Consider the following 20,088-nt stretch of genomic DNA (forward strand, 5'->3'; position numbering starts at 1 on the left):
TATATATATATATATATATATATATGTGTGTGTGTGTGTGTGTGTGTGTGTATCTTATATATATGATTATTATCACTTTGTGCATTGATTCATTTATCACACATTACCACAGGTGAAAAATAAGAGGCAGGGTGTAGGTCACAGCCAGTTTCGACTTTATTTCCAAGCCATTGACATCCCAGTGGCAGAAATATACATACACATACTAACATATATAATAATACATACTGTACATACATACATACATACATATAAATTTATGTATGCAGTCATGGGCATCTATTTCACTGCTCTAATTTATACAATCATGCCATCATTTCCACGCCATCAGGAATAGACGTTAAAATACCATTTACCCATCTGTTTAAGACAGCGCACATCGATCTTAAAAAAAAAAAAAAGACTAAAGCATTCCTTGAGTTGTGAGAAAGTCTAGTTTCCTTTAACACGTTAATGTAACCCATTTACTGGTAGATTTTCAAGTCCTTTTTCTAGATATTTTTTTCTCACCCTGTCGCCATTGGCGCTTGTCGAAGACGCGAGCTATTTTCGCCCTTAAGACCTTGCGTCATAAGGGTGACGATCGCTTAACTTGATAAGACTCTCATATAGGAGCGGGTGTCGTGCTTAGCTATCGTTTACTTCAATCAGGCCTTGTGGTGAGGTGTCTTAAGGCCGAATGTCGGTTGCTTTGGCTCTTACTTCTTGTATCTATTTACGTCCAGGATCGAGACGGGGTGAGAGGGACGAAAGGCTAATGGATGAGCATATATATATGTATAATCAGCTTATGCTTTTATGCTAAAATAGAATGCACATGCTTAGTATAATTAAGACAGACATATGTATTAACACACTACCGATGTACTTCCATTAATAAAGTTAGATTTAACAGCATCAAAGAATATGCTGTTGATAATGTTGATAACAGCGAGTTATGTCATACAGCCCTCTCTCTCTCTCTCTCTCTCTCTCTCTCTCTCTCTCTCTCTCTCTGAAAAAAATATGTGACTGATAGTCAAAAAGTAATAAAAATTATAGTAATAATATTGACTTTTCAGAGTGAATGATTTAAAAGAAATCTGTGTTTTCAAATAAAGCCTTTTACAATATGGTCATTATCCAATACAGTTTTTGAAAAACTGAAAAGAATGGGCAAGCACTCGTACCCATTGCATGACATTATCAAGTTTTTCAAACATACGAGTTTTCGAATTCGTCTAGTAGCGAAATAACTCACTGCCATGAGAGAGAGAGAGAGAGAGAGAGAGAGAGAGAGAGAGAGAGAGAGAGAAGAGAGAGAGAGAGAGAGAATAAATAAAAAATCAATGGAAAATTATCAAACATTAAAAAAAATGGATTGTCTGATACCAAACAATACGAAAGAAGAGAGAGTTAATAAAAAAAAAGGAAAATTATCAAACATTTAAATAAATGGTTTGTCTGATACCAAACAACACGAGAAAGAGAGAGAGAGAGAGAGATTATAAGTCAGTATAAAGGAAAATATCACAAATAGAGAAAGCCGGATTAATTATTGGCTTTGTACAGGTGAAACGTTATCGTACCCCGTTTGATGAATCAATAACGAGCTGTTGCCATCAGAATCCTTTCATTCACGCAGCGAATTCGACAGTTCATATCGACGTTGCTAAGCTCGTCCTTCTTAGGGGGTTAGTGCCGCCAGTGCTACTCATGTGGTATACTGTAGGCATTACTTGAGTGGTCTTCGCAGCGTCCCTTCTGTCCCTAGCTGCAACCCCTTTCATCCCTTTTACTGTACCTCCGTTCATATTCTCTTTCTGCTGTCTGACTTTCCACCCTCTTTCAGCGCTGAATGACCTCGTAGGTCCCAGCGCTTGGCGTTTGGCCTAAATTCTATAATCTCTCACTCTCTCGATATGCAGAAATGATACTTCTCTTCACAGTACCTTGGGGATGGAAGTTTCAAATATCCATAAGTGGATCATTATAAAAACTAGCAATGGATTTATAAAGGTTCCTCTGAGAGGTCCTACAACCATCACATCCGATTTAAATACTTCTTAGCTTTTGGTTGACGGGTCGGTACTTTTTGTTTAATCCCAAGAAAAACTTGACGAATTGGCGGAGGCAGTTTGAATGTTCACTTGGGTAGGAGGAATAGAGTTGATGCTGACTCGGATTGAGGTGAAAATTGGTGTTGAAAAGTTGATTATGATCTTTGTATTTTTTGGAATTCTTTCACTTTGAGATTCGGTGTAGTGTAGATGGTCAAGTTATGCGACCTCAGAGCCAGAAAATGCTCTCTCTCTCTCTCTCTCTCTCTCTCTCTCTCTCTCTCTCTCTCTCTCTCTCTCTCTCTCTCTCTCTCTCTCTCTCTCTCTCTCTCTCGATTTATCTTTCTAGACGTATTGTTGAGTAATGAGGGAAAGTTAAACTAAACCATCTTAAATCGCAGATATCTATAAGAACAATTCTCTCTCTCTCTCTCTCTCTCTCTCTCTCTCTCTCTCTCTCTCTCTCTCTCTCTCTCTCTCTCTCTCTCTAGATTTATCTTTCTAGACGTATTGTTGAGTAATGAGGGAATGTTAAACTATCTTAAATAACCAGATATCTATAAGAACAAATTCTCTCTCTCTCTCTCTCTCTCTCTCTCTCTCTCTCTCTCTCTCTCTCTCTCTCTCGTCAATGTTCTTAGTGTAGTAATGTTACATTTCGTTTTCAATTAACTTTTACATGGTTTTAAGCCAAAAATAATCGAAATAACTGTACATTATTCCCCATTATTATTGTCATTGTGACAATGATTTTTTCACATTAAATGTCTTATAAAATGGCATCTTTGATATCACTGATATCATGGGTAGGAGACATCATTCCTTGAGGCGGGAAGTGTCTTCTCCTCCTCCTCCTCCTCCTCCTTCCTTTCCCCTGAGATTTGAGGATCACATTCCACTCAGCCAGTTGATTGATAGTAATCGGATATTAGGTCGGAATGGTCGTAAACTCTCTCTCTCTCTCTCTCTCTCTCCTCTCCTCCTCTCTCTCTCTCTCTCTCTCTCTCTCTCTCTTTATCCTTACTTCGTTTCTAAGAATGTGGAAATGCAAGGTTCGAGGAATGCAAAAGGTTTCTCTTGTATATTCGCTTGGTTTGATAATCGATGGTAATACACAACCCAGGTATATTCCTTTCGGTTATATTCTTGTTGTATTTTCCCGTTGTTGTTATAACGACCGATCTATAGCGTATTGTGAATAGTTATAGCTGTCAGAGGTTACGTCTGGTCTTAATTTTGTGTGTTCACGTTTGGTAAATGTCATATATTTCTCTTCAAGCAAATTATTATTATTATTATTATTATTATTATTATTATTATTATTATTATTCAGAAGATTAACCGCTATCCATATGGAACGAGCCCCAGGGGGGGGGGGGGCCGAGGGGCCGCCACTGACTTGAAATTCAAGCTTCCAAAGAATATGATGTCCATTTGGAAGACGTTACTTAAGATAGAAAGAAAAACAGAAAGAAGAGATCAGTTATAAGAAAAGAAGATAAATGAATAAATCAGTAGATAAAAGTAAAACTGATTAAAATGATTAAAATACAAGGAGAACTGTTTTGAGGTAGTAATGCATTCTAACATCGCCTTAAGAAATGAAATGCCATGTACGGTATCTCGGCTTATTTATTATTCATACTTTTATCCTTGTGGTTTGGTTCTCCATCTTTTCTTCTTTCAAGTGCCTCAGAGAGAGAGAGAGAGAGAGAGAGTGTGTGTGTGTTTAGATTCATATGTTCGTGCCGGAATGTTATGTTTCATAAAAATTTAAAGAATTATGACTGGGTGTGTTTGAATTCTGGGAAAGTTACATTGGTAGTGGGAATATCTCTCTCTCTCTCTCTCTCTCTCTCTCTCTCTCTCTCTCTCTCTCTCTCTCTCTCTCTCTCATGGCAGTGAGTTGTTTGGCTACGAAAGAGAGAGAGAGAGAGAGAGAGAGAGAGAGAATAAAACAAAACAAAAAAATAGATTAAAATTATTACATATAAAAACATAAATGGTTTTGTCTGATAGGAAACAACACGAAAGGCGAGAGAGAGAGAGAGAGAGAGAGAGAGAGAGAGAGAGAGAGAGAGAGAGAGAGAGAGAGAGAGAGAGAGAGAGAGAGACTATAAGTCAGTATAAAGGAAAATATCGCATATACTGTAGAGAAAGAAAAATAAATCGGAACGTAAAACCAACTAAACCTGTAAACACATCTTAAAAAGGACAATATTAAAATATTTAATAAAACTTAATAAAGAAACGAGAGATGCCCTGTCATAGGGCATCGACAATCTTATTAACATAGCCCACAGAAACCAATTAATGTACCCCATGTTATCAGAACAAAAATATCCCTACTTGCCACATGATCTAAATTTAGGTGAACAGCAGGACCTATACTCGAATAATTTTACGTGTGATGTCAAGATTCTCACAGTAACCCACACACACAAAAAAAAGTCAACTTCTCTACATATTAAGACGAAAATGAAAACTTGAGAATTGTCACGTTTGACAAAAATAAAGCTGTGATTTTCTCTACAAATTTAGACGAAAATGAAAGCAGAAGAATTAGGGCAGCGCTTGGACTGGTCGTGAAATTCCGAAGTTCTGGTCATCCTTGATGCACAGGGTCGGAAGATGCTGACAAACACGCAGTCTTTAAAAAAAATAAAATTGACTGCAAAGTTAATCAACCGAGCTGTTCAGTGTCTTGTAATCTTCCATTTTCTCCGTTTTCATCGAGTTTCACAACTTTGCTTCAAAAGGCGATTGCATTATATCAAATCTGGTTTTAAATTCGGTTAACAAAAATGTACAAAATGATGCAATCTGAAACTGCAAGTTCAATTGGTTTTTATCAGCCCTTGATACTTGGGAGAAAATTTGGTTGTTTAAAAAAAGTTTCTTCGGCACAATCGAGTTTACTGTGTGACCGGTGCCCATGAAGCTTTAGCTACGGCCCAGTGGTGGCATGTCCTATAGCGTTGTCCTCCTCCTCCTCCTCCTCCTCCTCCTCCTCCTCCTCCTCCTCCTCCTCCTCCTCCTCCTCTCCTCCTCCAACGACGACGACGAATGAACGAACGAACGATAATATACGACATCCCGAACGAACCTCTATGACAAATTCCCTCGAAGAATCCTACCTCTGGCCAACAATTCTTCAAGGAATCTTCTCAAGAAAGTGGCGCCGTAATATATATGTATTTTTTAATAGGTATTCGTCCTGATCAAGATCATTTTTCTTGGGGCAGGAATTACAGACAAACATTTTCTTCATTAAATGCCTGTAACAGAGTAGGAAATCTTCGTCGCAGAGTAATTTTAACCGAAAATCTTATAAGATTAAATTCTTGTAACTTCAAGAAAGGAATATTCAGCAAAAAAAAAAATTGTGAATGGCCTACATGTGGTAAATAGGAAAAATGCTGTTATGACCTAGAAAATAATGATATAAAGCAATGATACAAAAATATGTGCTTATTATCGTCCTGTCCTGTTGTACAGAAATAATTTCCCAAATGCTGGAAGGCAAATATTTCAACACGCTTCCATTTCTGGAAAAATTAAATTCGTTGAAAAGCTTTGTCAGATAAAAATGATCGACTCTCATAGACAGAAGTATGATATTTCGAAATCTTGTATGAAGCAATTCATGAAAAAATCTCATTCAGAAGACTTATAAATTCTATATTTGCCTACCTTATCAATAGATAATAGACAAACAATGCTGATCATCTGTTGATAACAATTTGTCATAAAGTGCAGAGAGAGAGAGAGAGAGAGAGAGAGAGAGAGAGAGAGAGAGAGAGAGAGAGAGAGAGAGAGAATAAAAACAAAAAGAAAATTAAGTGAAAAATTATCGCATATATAAAAACATAAATGGTTAATCTGATACTAACAACACCAAAAGAGAGAGAGAGAGAGAATAAAAACAAAAAATTAAGTGAAAAATTATCATACATATAAGAAAACAAATGGTTAGCCTGATACTAAACAACACCAAGAGAGAGAGAGAGAGAGAGAGAGAGAGAGAGAGAGAGAGAGAGAGAGATTGTTTTTAAAAAAATAGACAATACGATTCAAGAAAACATCTTAAGGAAATGAAAGACCCTTGACGCTATGATGGTGGATGACGTAATGTGACGTAAAAGAATATATCCATTAAGCTTTGTGCGTACAGGGAAAATAAAGCTACGAATCTTGTCAAAAACAAATATCAAATAACAATAAACCATCAGGTACTTGTTTGAAATTAACCTTGGACAAAGAACACTGTCTCGTCGAGCAGATAGAAAGAAAAATAAATAAAAAAAGATCTGTGATGGTAGAACAAAAGATCTGAAGAGGCGTGTGTCGTTAGTACCTCCAGGTTCCTGGCAGCCTTACACAACGGTTTGTGAAGATCTTAAAATAAAGAAAAATGAAGTACGGAGTTGACATTAAAAATATTGTCTACGTGTCTGACTCTGTAGATTAGTCAGTCAGCTTGCTGTTTATGCACGATGCTTAGGACATCGCGTGATTGCGATGAGTTTATTGTTTGGGGTTGGGAAGGAAAGGAAAATTGGTCCATCTATTTGAGGGTGACTTTAGAGGAAAAATTAGACAGAACTGTCATCTCCACGTTAGATTCGTTAAGTAGATGTTTATAAAAGATGAACTTAATATGCAGAAACTTGAGCGCTCGCACATACACAAATATATATATATATATATATATATATATATATATATATATATATATATATATATATATATATATATTACATGAATTAATTTTTATCACACACCTGATTCATATACAAGCATTAAGCTACAAATGTCCTTTAATGTGCAATTCACTCTACCTCGGAAATAATATATTTTCTCATGTAAATGTATCATATACTCATATTACATCATTTTAAATATAAAATAATACATAATCATACGTGCTACGTATACACGCTTCTGACAAAAAACGCATGAGTCATGCATTTGTATACTATGACATTATAAGTCAAGTTTAATGGCACCTTCCCCCCCTCCAGGGGTTTGAAGGGGGCTTGGAGGATGTGAGTGAAGGATACTTAACCCTCCCTCCCTCCCATAATCCTTCAGCTCTAGAAATGAAGACGAAAGCCGGATGTTTTCCCAGCAGATAATGAGGTGGTTAAAAAGCAACGACAACTCTTGTAAGATAACTTGTCCAGGAGATTAGGAGTGAGATTTGATTTCCGTCTTCGAGTTTTTTTTTTTTTTTTTTTTTTTTTTTGTTTGCTCACTCGGTATTTGGTGTTTGGCCTTCATGTCAGTGTTGATGTTGTAGGCAGGATTATTTATTATATACAGTATATAATAATAATAATAATAATAATAATAATAATAATAATAATAATAATAAATGCAGTCACGTGTAGGAATAAGCGAGTTGTGGTCGTTTAAGATTTATAGGTCCAAATATATATTTTTTCTAATGTATTTATTCTCATTTAAACCAATATTCCACTTTCATCAGGAGACATATATACGTCTTAATAATAATATAATAATAATAATAATAATAATAATAATAATAAGAAACATGGCCCTCCCAAAAACAGAAGCATCCTTACCCCAAGGCTATGTACCAAGTCCCATGGCAGCCATAATGGTACGAAACCAAGATTATGCTGAGTCAGGCCTTTTGTGTCCACATCGAATAAGATGTCGACAAACATGACGTTTGTTTTAACTCTCTCTCTCTCTCTCTCTCTCTCTCTCTCTCTCTCTCTCTCTCTCTCTCATTAAGGGTAGTCACCTGAGCCGAGATCTTGGCTAATTAATTAGGCGACGCTCTCGCTCATTATGGCAGTGTGGATTAATATTGTTTTCTGATAAAAGATCTCGTTCAGCCACGTTCTGAATGTTAGACACGTTCTTCAGCAGTCTCTCTCTCTCTCTCTCTCTCTCTCTCTCTCTCTCTCTCTCTCTCTCTCTCACACGTCATTGCCTCCAATGACATACAGCCACAGAACTTATAACTCTTTATCTATTGTTATCAATAGATAAAGATTATTGTTTAACTATTGATAACGCAGGCAGATGTATGTATAAAATATAAGTCTTCTGAATTACATTTTTTTTCAAGAATTGCTATATTATACTTCAGTCCGTAATAGTAAATCCTTTTTTCTTGGCAAACCTTTTCAACAAGTTGAATTTTCAGGAAGTGAAAATATGTTGAAATATTTGCCTTCCAGCATTTGGAAAATAATTTCTGTACAATAGGATAGGACGATAATAAGCAAATTTATTCACCAGTGCTGTCTATCATTATTTCCTAGGTAATGACAGCATTTTTCTCTCGAGCACTTGTAGACTATTCGTAATTTTTTGCTGAATATTCCTTTCTTGAAATGACAAGAATTTAATATTACAATATTTTCATTTGAAACTATGCGAAGAAAATTTCCTATTCTGCTACAGGCATTTAATGAAGAAATATATCACCGTAATTCCTTCCCCGCGAAAAATTATCTTGAACTGGACGAATACTTAAAAAAATAAAATAAAAATAAATGGCAGTGCCACTTTCTTGAGAAGATTCCTTGAAGAATTGTCGGCCAGAGGGACGACTTCCTCAGAGAAATTGTCACATAGGTTCGTTCGGGATCTCGTATATTATCGTTCGGGGGAGGAGGGGAGAGGAGGTATTGACGCTAGGTAGGGATTGGGGGAGATAGTGTGGGTTGGAAGGTCTCTCTCTCTCTCTCTCTCTCTCTCTCTCTCTCTCTCTCTCTCTCTCTCTCTCTCTCTCTCTCTCTCTGCCTGTTCGTTTGTCCATATGTCTGGCTTCAGAGAATCTTATCCACAAACCGAAAATGTGTTGCATTCCTCTTCTTCCAAAACTCTCTTGGACAGTGCTTAGGGAAATGACTAAGAGATGATGTTTGATAAGTGGCATTTTCTTGTGAGGAATACTAGAAGGTTTTCTATAGAGATAATGTTTGATAAGTGGCATATTCTTGTGAGGAATACTAGAAGGTTTTCTATAGAGATAATGCTTGATGAGTGGCATTTTCTTGTGAGGAATACTAGAAGGTTTTCTATAGAGATAATGCTTGATGAGTGGCATTTTCTTGTGAGGAATACTAGAAGGTTTTCTATAGAGATAATGTTTGATAAGTGGCATATTCTTGTGAGGAATACTAGAAGGTTTTCTATGGAGATAATGTTTGATAAGTGGCATTTTCTTGTGAGGAATATTAGAAGGTTTTCTGTAGAGATAATGTTTGATAAGTGGCATTTTCTTGTGAGGAATACTAGAAGGTTTAAAGAAAAGATTCAATAATTGATATTTCAGAAAAAAATTTGCGAAAATTATTGTGTGTCCCTATCGGGTGGGTGGCGTTAGTTTGAGAAAACGGTTAACAAATTTGGTTGATAACCAGCGTTTACGTAGAGGCTTCTAGGTCAAAGAATCCGCTGTAAATAGGCGTTTTCTATTGGATTTTAATTTCGAAAGAAAGTTTTGGTGCTTGGGGAGTTCAGCCAGATTTTCTCCCAAGTATCAAGGGCGGATAAAACCACTTGAACTTGCAGTATCTGATTTCGTCATTTTGTACATTTCTGTTAACCAGGTTGAAAGACTGATCTGATATACAGCAATCACGTTTTCAAGCAAAGTTGTGAAACCCGATAAAAACGGAGAAAATGGAAGATTACGGGAAATTGAATAGCTCGGTTGATTACCTTTGCAGTCAAGTTTGTGATTTTTTTTAAGACTGCGTGTTTGTCAACAACTTCCGAGCCTGTGCATCAAGGTTGGCCAGAACTTCGGGATTTCACGACCAGTCCTTTGGTTCAAGAGCTGCCCTAATTCTTCTTCTTTTATTTTCGTCTGGATTTGTAGAGAAAATCACAGCTTTATTTTTGTGAAATGTGACAATTCTCAAGTTTTCATTTTCGTCTTAATATGTAGAGAAATTAAATTTTTTTTTTTTTTTGTGGATTATTGTGAGAATCTTCACATCACACCTAAAATTATTCGAGTAGGTCCTGATGTTCATCTGAATTTAGATCTTGTTGCAAGTAGGGATATTTGTGTTCTGATAATATGGGCTATATTAATTGGTTTCTGTGAAATATTATGAGATGTTTATGGCCTGTTAAGATGATGGGCCATATTAATGAGACTGCCTATGCCTTGTGACTGACATTTTTTTTTTTTTTTTTTCCATTAAATATTTTAACATTGTCCTTCTTAAGAATAAGTTTACAGCTCCAGTTGATTTTATGTTCCGATTCATTTTTCTTTCCTTTTATATGGTCATTTCCAGAAATTGGAGGATGCTTGGGTAACTTCGTAATGACTCTCTCTCTCTCTCTCTCTCTCTCTCTCTCTCTCTCTCTCTCTATTCACTGGTGCTGTTTTGTATCAGACTAATTGTTTATGTTTTTAAATGTATGATAATTTGTCATGTAATTTTCTCTTCTTCTCTCTCTCTCTCTCTCTCTCTCTCTCTCAATATGAAAATGACTTGTATAGCTTGGAATTACGGGCTTGTGTAATTTCTTTATGGAGAATTGAATCGCAGACAATTGATATTTAATCTACCTTTTTGTTTATTATTGTCAAAGATTGAAAATTAGGAGTTTTTGAAGCGCATAAATTTAAATACAATATGAAAGAAAATTATAGTTTAAAATTTTTAATTGGAAGATTTTGATGAGGTAATACTTTTTCTAATAAAAAAACTATTTAGGGTACATTGTTAAATTGGTTAATATCAATTTTAACTTAAATTGGTTAATATCTAATTTTTTTGGTTAATGACAGATACGATATTAAATTTGAAGGTATGGGATTTATAGCAAATTGTATTTTTGTTATTGTAAATTATTTCCTTTGAGTTGATGAGAGTAGATTATAATAGGTTGTGTTTTAAAGAGTGTGCTATTCATTTTTTTTCTTTATTTCTCCTTCAGGGTATTATGGGCGGTGCGGGGTTGAGCCGAGGGGGGGCGAGGGCGTGATGGTGGGTCGCCCGTAATGCGCGAGACACCCCTGGAGGGAGCCACCGCCCCCCGGAACAAGCAGACGCCCTCCACCCTCAGCGGGGCGACTGCTGGCTCCGCGGGTGCTTCTACAGCTAACACCCACCCACACTCTGCGCCCATCCACGCCCACACGACCACTCACCCCACCCACCCGTCGCAAGCCGCCAACGTGCCGCCCGCCGCCCACAACTCGAGTAGCAGCAGTCATTCCATCGCCTCGTCCGCTGCCTCCCATCACCACCACTCGTCGTCATCGCCTTCTGCGGGAGGACAGCCGCCGCCCCTCGGGAGCCACCATCGAACGTCTTCTTCTTCTTCTTCTTCTTCGGGGGCGCCCGCCGTCGTCTCCTCTCACCACCACCCGCATTACCCTCCACCCCACGGCAAGGTCGTCTCCGGCCCCGCCCCTTATCACCAGTCGCCGAAGCACAACGCTTCCTCGTACCCGACGAAGGCGCACTCGAAGAACGCCACGTATCCGCAGGGCAAGCAGCAGCAGCCGCCGTACGCCCAGCATCACCAAAGTAACAGCAACGCCCATTCGGCGGGCCAAAGGAACAGCAGCAGCAGCAGCAGCGGAAACAGCAACAGCAGTAGCCAGCAGGTGCCGCCACCACAACGAATCCCCCACCAGCAGGGTGGTGCCCCAGCGTCATCGTCTTCTGGCGTGTCCTCTGGAGCAGGAGGAGGAGTGGGGTAGGAGGAGGAGGTGGCGGAGGAGGAGGAGGACATCAGCAGCAGCAGCAGCAGCAGCAGCCGCCCAACTTCGAGTACGATGACCAGGAGTGGGACGTGGGCGTGGGAGACCTAATCATTGACCTCGACGCAGACATCGCCCAGGCCGACCGCGGGGGGGGAAGAATGAGCTCCTCCGCCGTCCCCCCGCCACAACACCACCACCACCACCATCACCACCATCATCACCACCACGCCTCCAACGCCAACAACGCGTCGTCTTCGTCGTCGTCTTCGTCGGCGACTTCGTCAGGTACCGCCTCGACCATTTCCGCCTCCGCCACGGCCCCCACCACCACCACCACGCCTCAGCAGGCGGGCAGGGGGAGGAGGAGGAGGAGGAGGAGGGGAGAGGGGGAGGGCCGGGAGGAGTAGGACCAGGGCACCAGACTCCTGAAGACAAGCACAGCCTCAAAATGAAAATCAAAAGGACGAAGCCCACCACCAAGAACAACAGGGGCTGCTAATGATTGTCAAGCCCGACCTGGTCCCGGGACCCCCGCCCCACCTGAGCCAAGGCCCCCACCTCCACCGCCTCAGCAGACCCACGGAAGCCCTGGGGCGCCCCTTCACCTCCACTCTCAACAGCAGCAGCAGCAACAGCAGGGCCCCCCGGGACCACCGCAGCCACAGCAGCTGTCTCAGCAGCAGCAGCAGCAGCAGCAGCAGCTTCCCCAACGTCCACAGCCCCAGACGCCGCCTCCCAGCCACCATCACAATGGCGCCCACATCAAATTAGAGAATAGCGAAATGAATGGGCGTGCTGGACCGCGCCCGCAGCCCCAACCCCGGGCGACTCACAAGAAGGAGAAGAGGCGGCAGGACATCAATGGCACCGTCTCTCCTCCGCCCCCCACTCAGCTGAACACGCCCCCGGGGTCCGTCGCTTCGGGGACCATAGGCCCCGGGGGGAGCGTCGCCTCGCCCCCGCCCCCTCTGGCCGGAGTCAAGTTGGAGCCGAGGGGCGCTGGGGCTTCTCCGAGCCGAGCGACGACGCCCCTCGGTCCCTTCGCCATCAAGAGCGAGACGCCGCCCCCTGCCAAAAGGCTGAAGGTAGGACTCGACCTGGTTTGGTCTCTGTTTAGTTCTTAATGAATGGTTTCTTACCCTAGGTCAACCTGAGTTGAGCATTTTAAATGTATCTCTTATTCCTTTTATTTATTTTCTAGTAAATGATTTTTTATCCTAGGTCACACGAATGTTTAAAGTTGTCATCTGTCCCTTCCTCTCTCAGTCATTTTTATACGTTTGTTGTATAATAATTATGAATTTCAAAGATAGAAAAACCCATTATCATATACTAGCTGCTTCAAACCCGAATATTTAAAGGTATCTCCTGTTCATTTCTATTTCAATGATTTTTACCCATTTATTCTATAAAATTTATGAATTTTAAAGATAGAAAAATCATCATCATATACCAGCTGTTTCCTGTACAAATTTGATTATTAATCTTTTCACTTTATTAGATTATTATCATTCTGATTTCGAAACTAAGTATATTAATTACTCAGTCTTGTATATTTCATACATTCCAGTCCCTTGACGAGATTGTAAACGTCACAATCAGTTACGTTTACAAGTTGGAACTTTTTTTTTTAAATAAACAAAAAGGTCTGCAGGTAAAACCTACTGCAAACTATTATTATTATTAGTCAGGAAATTAAACATTGCAATCAGCTAAGCTGGCTGGATAACAAAAGGTGATCACTTCCTGTTACTCCTCAATTATTATCAACTTCTGTGTGGCTCGTTGATTCCCACAACCAGTTTCTGGAAGGAGTTCTTTTAGGACTGCGTGGCTAGTCAGGTGTTACAAGTAAATCGACGCCTTTGAGGCTTGAATATTTTTTTTTTTTTTTTTTTTTTGTCTCAGAGGCTTGGAATTTTTTTTTTGTCTCAATTCCTGATGATTCCCCAGAACTATTAATCGGAATCGTTCCTTCTTTCTCTCTCTCTCTCTCTCTCTCTCTCTCTCTCTCTCTCTCTCTCTCTCTCTCTCTGTTTTGCATTTCTTTGTCGATTGTCTATTTTACTGTTTCCCTCTTTTATTTATTTTTTGTTTTCCTCCTTACCCTCCTCTACTGCTCCTTTGTTCTCTAGTAATATTTCTCGTTCCCCCTGTTCTGGGTTTTCTTCCCCTTGTACTCTCGTTCCTTTTATCAAGTCTTTTATTGCTCCGGTGTTTCCCCCCTTCCCCTATCCTGTTTTTATTTCTACCTCATCATCATCATTCTTCTCTCTCTCTCTCTCTCTCTCTCTCTCTCTCTCTCTCTCTCTCTCTCTCTCTCTCATTTTCCATTTTCCTTCTTCCTTCCCGGCGCATCTTTTTATCCTAATAAAAGTCGTTGCCTTTTGTTCTAGGGAAAATCAATGAACATACGTTTTGAATGCTTTTTTCTGTTTATTTTTTTTAACGTGCCCCTAAAAGCACTGTTTTCTCAGATCCAGCACACGCGCGCGCACACACACATAATACACACACACACACACACACACACATATATATATATATATATATATATATATATATATATATATATATATATATATATATATATATATATATATATTAGTTTGAAAAACTTTAATCAATTTTATTTCATTTTTATAGCAAGCTGTGCAAGATTTATTTAAGTATAGTATATGTTCATGTAATTTTAAGCCTCTGGCAAAAGGTATAGAACAGTTTGATCATTGCTTTTGACGTATTTTGAAAGCAGATATGATGATCATTTTTATGCTTGGAAGACGAAACTTTTCATTTGTTATTCACTGAATTATCCACCATTTGAATTCAGACGAAAACGAACAACTAGTCATCATGAAATCAATGATAATTATCATTGTCTTTTCTTAAAAGCACTGCGAGGTCGTCAGTATTAAAACAGTTCTCATTGTCGTTCCTTAAAAGCACGACGAAATCATTAAAACAGTTTTCATCGTCGTTCTTCATAACAGGACGACGAAATCGTCAATATTAAAACATTTTTCATCGTCTTTTCTTAAAAGCACGACGAAATCGTCACTATTAAAACATTTTCATCGTATTTTCTTAAAAGCACGACGAAATCGTCTTTATTAAACCAACAGTTTTCGTCGTCTTTTCTTAAAAGCACGACGAAATCGTCAATATTAAAAAAAACATTTTTCATCGTATTTTCTTAAAAGCACGACGAAATCGTCATTATTAAAACAACAATTTTCATCGTATTTTCTTAAAAGCACGACGAAATTCGTGCTGCAACAACCTGGACAGAAACGTTCGCTTTGTCTAGAGTACTGAAGAGGGCGTTCTTCCCTTCTTCCCCCTCTTTGTTTATGATTGGGCTTTGTGTGTTTTAGTGCGTGGGCGCATCGGTTTTTTCGGCAACCCCACTGAAGATGCAAGGCATGGCCCCTGCTTGGTCCTTTGTTTGTGCAGAAGGCACTCGACTCTGGTAAGGAGTTGGCGGTGTAGACTCATGATGAGACGAATATTGACTACATTGTTTGATTAACATTGTGGAAAGGAGAACTTGCGAGATAATAGTATTTAGAATAATGATTTATACTTATGGCAGGCATTTTCGAAATGGTGTCTTAAAGGAACTAAGAGAATAATTGCAAGTTTATAAAGAACTAGAACGACATTATTTATTCCATATTATTCTCTTTCATTATCTCATTATTTGAGAAGGAGTAAATAAACGTCAAAGTACCTCTCGGGTCGTAATCGGAGAGAGAGAGAGAGAGAGAGAGAGAGAGAGAGAGAGAGAGAGCATATTTATTTCAGAAACAGAATGGACAAGTAAGCTCTTTAACATGCTTGTTCGAGTGCTTAACGGGTGTCGAGTGTCCGGAGCTAAAAGGGCATACGTGTGACCTGTTACATTATTTAGATACAAGACGACTTAAGCAGCGAAATTCTCTCTCATTTCATTCGTTTGTCGTCTTATAAATGACAAACGTTTCCACCCCATCTTGTTCATGCTGAGGAGAGCGTTGAACGTTGGCTTCAGTGGAGGAGAAAAGCAATGAATTCAAGTAAAAGGAAGCTGTAATAATGTTCTACTTCAGACTTGTCTTGCTTGGGAGGGTTACGTCTTTCATCCACGGCCGGACGTGCGTAATTGGTGCTGGTGGCGTGTGTTGGAGAGCTGGCGACTTTGTTTCGCTGAATATCGGACGATTTCCTTTTTGTTTCGCTCGAATTCTCGGCTCTGTTTAGACCCATACGTCTCGGTAGCCTCCCGATGACGAATATCTAGCAAGCATATATCTACCTATCCCATATTATATGTCAGATTCTTTAAAAACCTAATGATATGAGGTTTTTATAAAATTTTTCAATGAATTTTACGAAAACCTCGAAGACATTGGTTGCGGAATCGCAACTTGAAAGGTGTTGGAGGGGAAAAGTAATGCAGTGTTGCGGGAAAGATTTTTAAGTCTTCCCTTTTTTGACATTATCTGCACTTCCCGTTGGGGATGATGAGCTAGCTAATACCTCTTTGCTTTGTGCAGGTAAATGGGGTTGAGTATGTTTTAGCAGAAATCTGATGAGTCATTGGGAAACAAATTATATATATATATATATATATATATATATATATATATATATATATAAATGTGTGTGTAGAGGAGGGAGAGAAGCTTAGTCACTACAAGCGTTTCCGAACTGTGAAGAAATCGAGAAGTTAAGAGGGCATTGTGGTTATTTAAAATTACATACATATCTGGTAAAAGTGACCAGCAGATTCTAATATATATATATTATATATATATATATATATATATATATATATATATATATATATATATATATATATATATACAAGTCTTCACGGTAATCAACAGTGTAAGATGAAGATATATTTTTTTTTCAGTGAGTGTAACAAAAAGATTAATTCTGATTCTGGCTTAACTTGTAGTCTTTTGATGCCTTATTTTCCTTCATCAAATTTGAAAAGAAAAAAAATAGGAATGCGAATAAATTAGATAGAGCCCAAAGCCCGAATTCCCCACAAGATAAGACCCAAAATTCTCACCCCCAGACGATGACGGGTTTAAACTGCCGGGTTTCAGCGAGCGGGAAAAACGACTTAACGGTCGGGTCATTTAAATTCGAAAATGGTCTGCTCCGTGTCACAGGGGTTACGACCAACGTTCGCTAGAGACGTCGCAGATGATAGCAATCTCTCTCTCTCTCTCTCTCTCTCTCTCTCTCTCTCTCTCTCTCTCTCTCTCTCTCCTTGTCATCCGGGACTTGCCAGAATGGTTGATAATGACAATTATGTGCCCAGTGGAAAAGTATTTCCGAGATGTCTCGCAGCCATGTGGATCATAATTGGAATTTTGATTTTTTTTATATAAATTATTATGATTTTTCATCTTGTGATTTTTTATTTTAATGTTTCCGGCATGCTGGCGCTAGTTGGACTTTTTTTTTTTTTTTTATTTTTTCTTTTGTCAAAATTTAATTTCTCGCTATTATTACAACCTCAGTTTTCCTTTTTTTTTATTTTTAACTTTTTTTTTATCAAAATTTAATTTCTCGCGATTATTGCCACCTCAATTTTCTTTCACCCGTAAAAAAAATAACATTTTTCGTACTTTTCATTTTTATTGTAAATTTTTTTTTATTTTTTCTTTTTTTATTCCTCTTAGCCCGTATTGAGATGGATAAAAATACCCTACCTTTTTTTTTATTTATGAAATAAAAAAAAAATTCTTGTTAGTTATTTTACTACAGATATGAATTATAAGTAAAGTATCTTGTTACTTTAATTTTTATTACAGATTTAAATTTTTTAGTAAAATTTCCCGTTACGTTTTTTTTTTTTTCCGCACATATTTTTTATGCATATTGCAAGAACATGACTTTTAAATAATTGCCTGGTCTATTGTTGTGGCGACGCCACGAAACTCATAAATCAATCATCCTCATTGCAAGTACGTATGTAAGGCAGCTTAGAGAGAGAGAGAGAGAGAGAGAGATCCCGTCTCTGCTTGTGAGAAAATTGAAGATAGATTTTTTTATAGATTTTATTTTTACAGAGCCGGTCAATTTCGAGCTTTCCCAATTAGTGTTCAGAATTCCATTACTATTTTTTTTTCTTTCCGCTTTTTGTTTTATTTGTGTAGGTCATTTTTGTATATATAAAAATATTAGAGCAGTTCTTTATAATATTTTTTCATACTTTTAAAATTTGCATTGGGAGTAATATATACAGCGACGTCTAATTGTAGTTATATGTGATTAACTAAATTCATCATGTAGACGATGTGCAATTTGAAGATTCATTATTATTATTATTATTATTATTATTAAGAAAAAGATGAAACATAATTATATGGAGCAAGCCACATTAGAAAATTTAAGTGCGGAAGCCAAACTTATTTTCTGTCAGGAAAAAGTTGAAGAATATTAGAAATAAAGATGACTGGTTGTGAGAGAGAGAGAGAGAGAGAGAAGAGAGAGAGAGAGAGATACTGGTGATACCCACGAAGATGGTGGTAGGAATTTTGATCCTTGGGGAAGGAGTAAATAAGAGCCGGTATCTGGAGACCCTTTTTTTCCTGGTGGGTTAGGTTCTTTAAGCCTTCCTTTCCTTCCCCTCCCTACAACCCCCCGCCCCCCGCCCGTCCTAGCACCACTCCCCTACCAATTCCATCCGTGGCCCAGCCTCCGAGATTGGGGTGGCGGTCGTGTTGCCAAGACTCAGGGCGTTTTCACTCGGTTCCCAAAATGTTTCGTACCGTTTCTCAGAGGAACTCGATTTTTTTTTCTTCTTCGAGATATTTATGTGAATTCACTTTGTTTTATAGCTGTCGTTTGAGAGACAGCGAGAAGGGTTGAGAAGAGAGAGAGAGAGAGTCCTTTTTCCTTCCCCATTCCTCTTCGGTTATTTATTTCTGGGTTTTAGGAGGAGCTGAAAGATGATAAACAAACTTCATTTTCCCCAAATGAAGAAAGGAGATTATTTTTGATTAGCGTGAAGGACAGAGAATCTGTGGAGAGGGAAACAAAGAAAGAGAAATTATTAATTTCATGTTTTTAGTTTTTTTTTTTTAAACCAGTTGACAGGAAATGTTGCCAAAGACAGTTGTTGGTGATGTATGGGGAAAATATTTACCTCTTTTCTTTTTGAATTAAAGATAAAAATATTAAAACTGTGTAAAATTATCCCTTGAAAATGTATTATGTTTACATATTTGTGGTAGGTGGAAAGAAAACCTTTATAGCTAAACCTGTTTAGTTTTGACCTGGTTGTATACACATTAGGTGTGGTAAGATTTATTTTGAACTGAATGACGTCATTGCCAACAAACTTTGATTTTATGGAACATAAAAACCTGTAAATTATGTTTCTGTATTTCACACAATTACCTAGTTTGTTTTTTGAAAACCAATATATAAGGCTTTATAAAAACTGTCTAAAGTTTATGTTGAAGGATTACAGCATCCTGTTCAATTCTCGCACCTGACTCAGAGGCCTTTCTGAAAGTCTGCCAGCCATGTCATTCTGTGCCTTTCCTTCCACAAATATCCACTAATCTTCACATATCATAGTCTTCATTCAAGTAGGTCTGGGTCCTCCAATTCTTCTGGGGCCCACAGGAGCCCAGCTGACAGTCACGCCCTATTATCTTAGGGGTTGTGACAAGGATGTGTTCAGGACATAATTATGTCGTTATCTTGTTGACATACGAAACTTGGGCTTATGGTATCATTTTGAACTCGGTTCGACCATCTGACTCATAATAATAATAGTAATAATAATAATGGTATCATTTTGAATTCGGTTCTACCAACTGACTCATAATAATAATGATAATAATGGTATCATTTTGAACTCTGTTCTACCATCTGACTCATAATAATAATATAATAATAATAATGGTATCATTTTGAACTCAGTTCTACCATCTGACTCAAAATAATAATAATAATAATAATAATAATAATAATAATAATAATGGTATCATTTTGAACTCTGTTCTACCATCTGACTCATAATAATAATAATAATAATAGAGTCAAATCCACAGTTATGTATATGTACATATATTTAAAGGTAAATCTGTACAGATTTATCTTTAAAATATGTACACTATACATATCTGTGGATTTGCGTCTCTATTTTAAAACTCATGCTAATATGAGTATTTTAATAATAATAATAATAATAATAATAATAATAATAATCTTGTAGATTATTCGTTCCAACTCTTCCTTTGGTCTTTTTTTCTTCTCCAGCAACAGAATTAAGTAAATTGCAGGGATTTTTATTTATAAAAATATCCAAATGTCGAT

At 38.0% G+C, this 20,088-nt stretch overlaps 1 protein-coding gene across 1 annotated transcript in view; it reads left to right on the forward strand.

The window, feature by feature from the left end:
* LOC136855495 (zinc finger protein 609-like) overlaps positions 1-20,088 on the forward strand; it is a 154,079-nt gene that overhangs the window by 84,730 nt on the left and 49,261 nt on the right. Inside the window, 5 exon segments of the mRNA XM_067132581.1 lie at positions 10,983-11,751; positions 11,754-12,042; positions 12,105-12,248; positions 12,251-12,310; positions 12,313-12,842. Coding sequence (XP_066988682.1) covers positions 11,047-11,751; positions 11,754-12,042; positions 12,105-12,248; positions 12,251-12,310; positions 12,313-12,842 — 1,728 coding nt within the window. The 5' untranslated portion in view covers positions 10,983-11,046.

The sequence above is a fragment of the Macrobrachium rosenbergii genome, chromosome 31 (genome assembly GCF_040412425.1).
Source record: "Macrobrachium rosenbergii isolate ZJJX-2024 chromosome 31, ASM4041242v1, whole genome shotgun sequence".
In the NCBI taxonomy this organism is placed as follows: Eukaryota; Metazoa; Arthropoda; class Malacostraca; order Decapoda; family Palaemonidae; genus Macrobrachium; species Macrobrachium rosenbergii.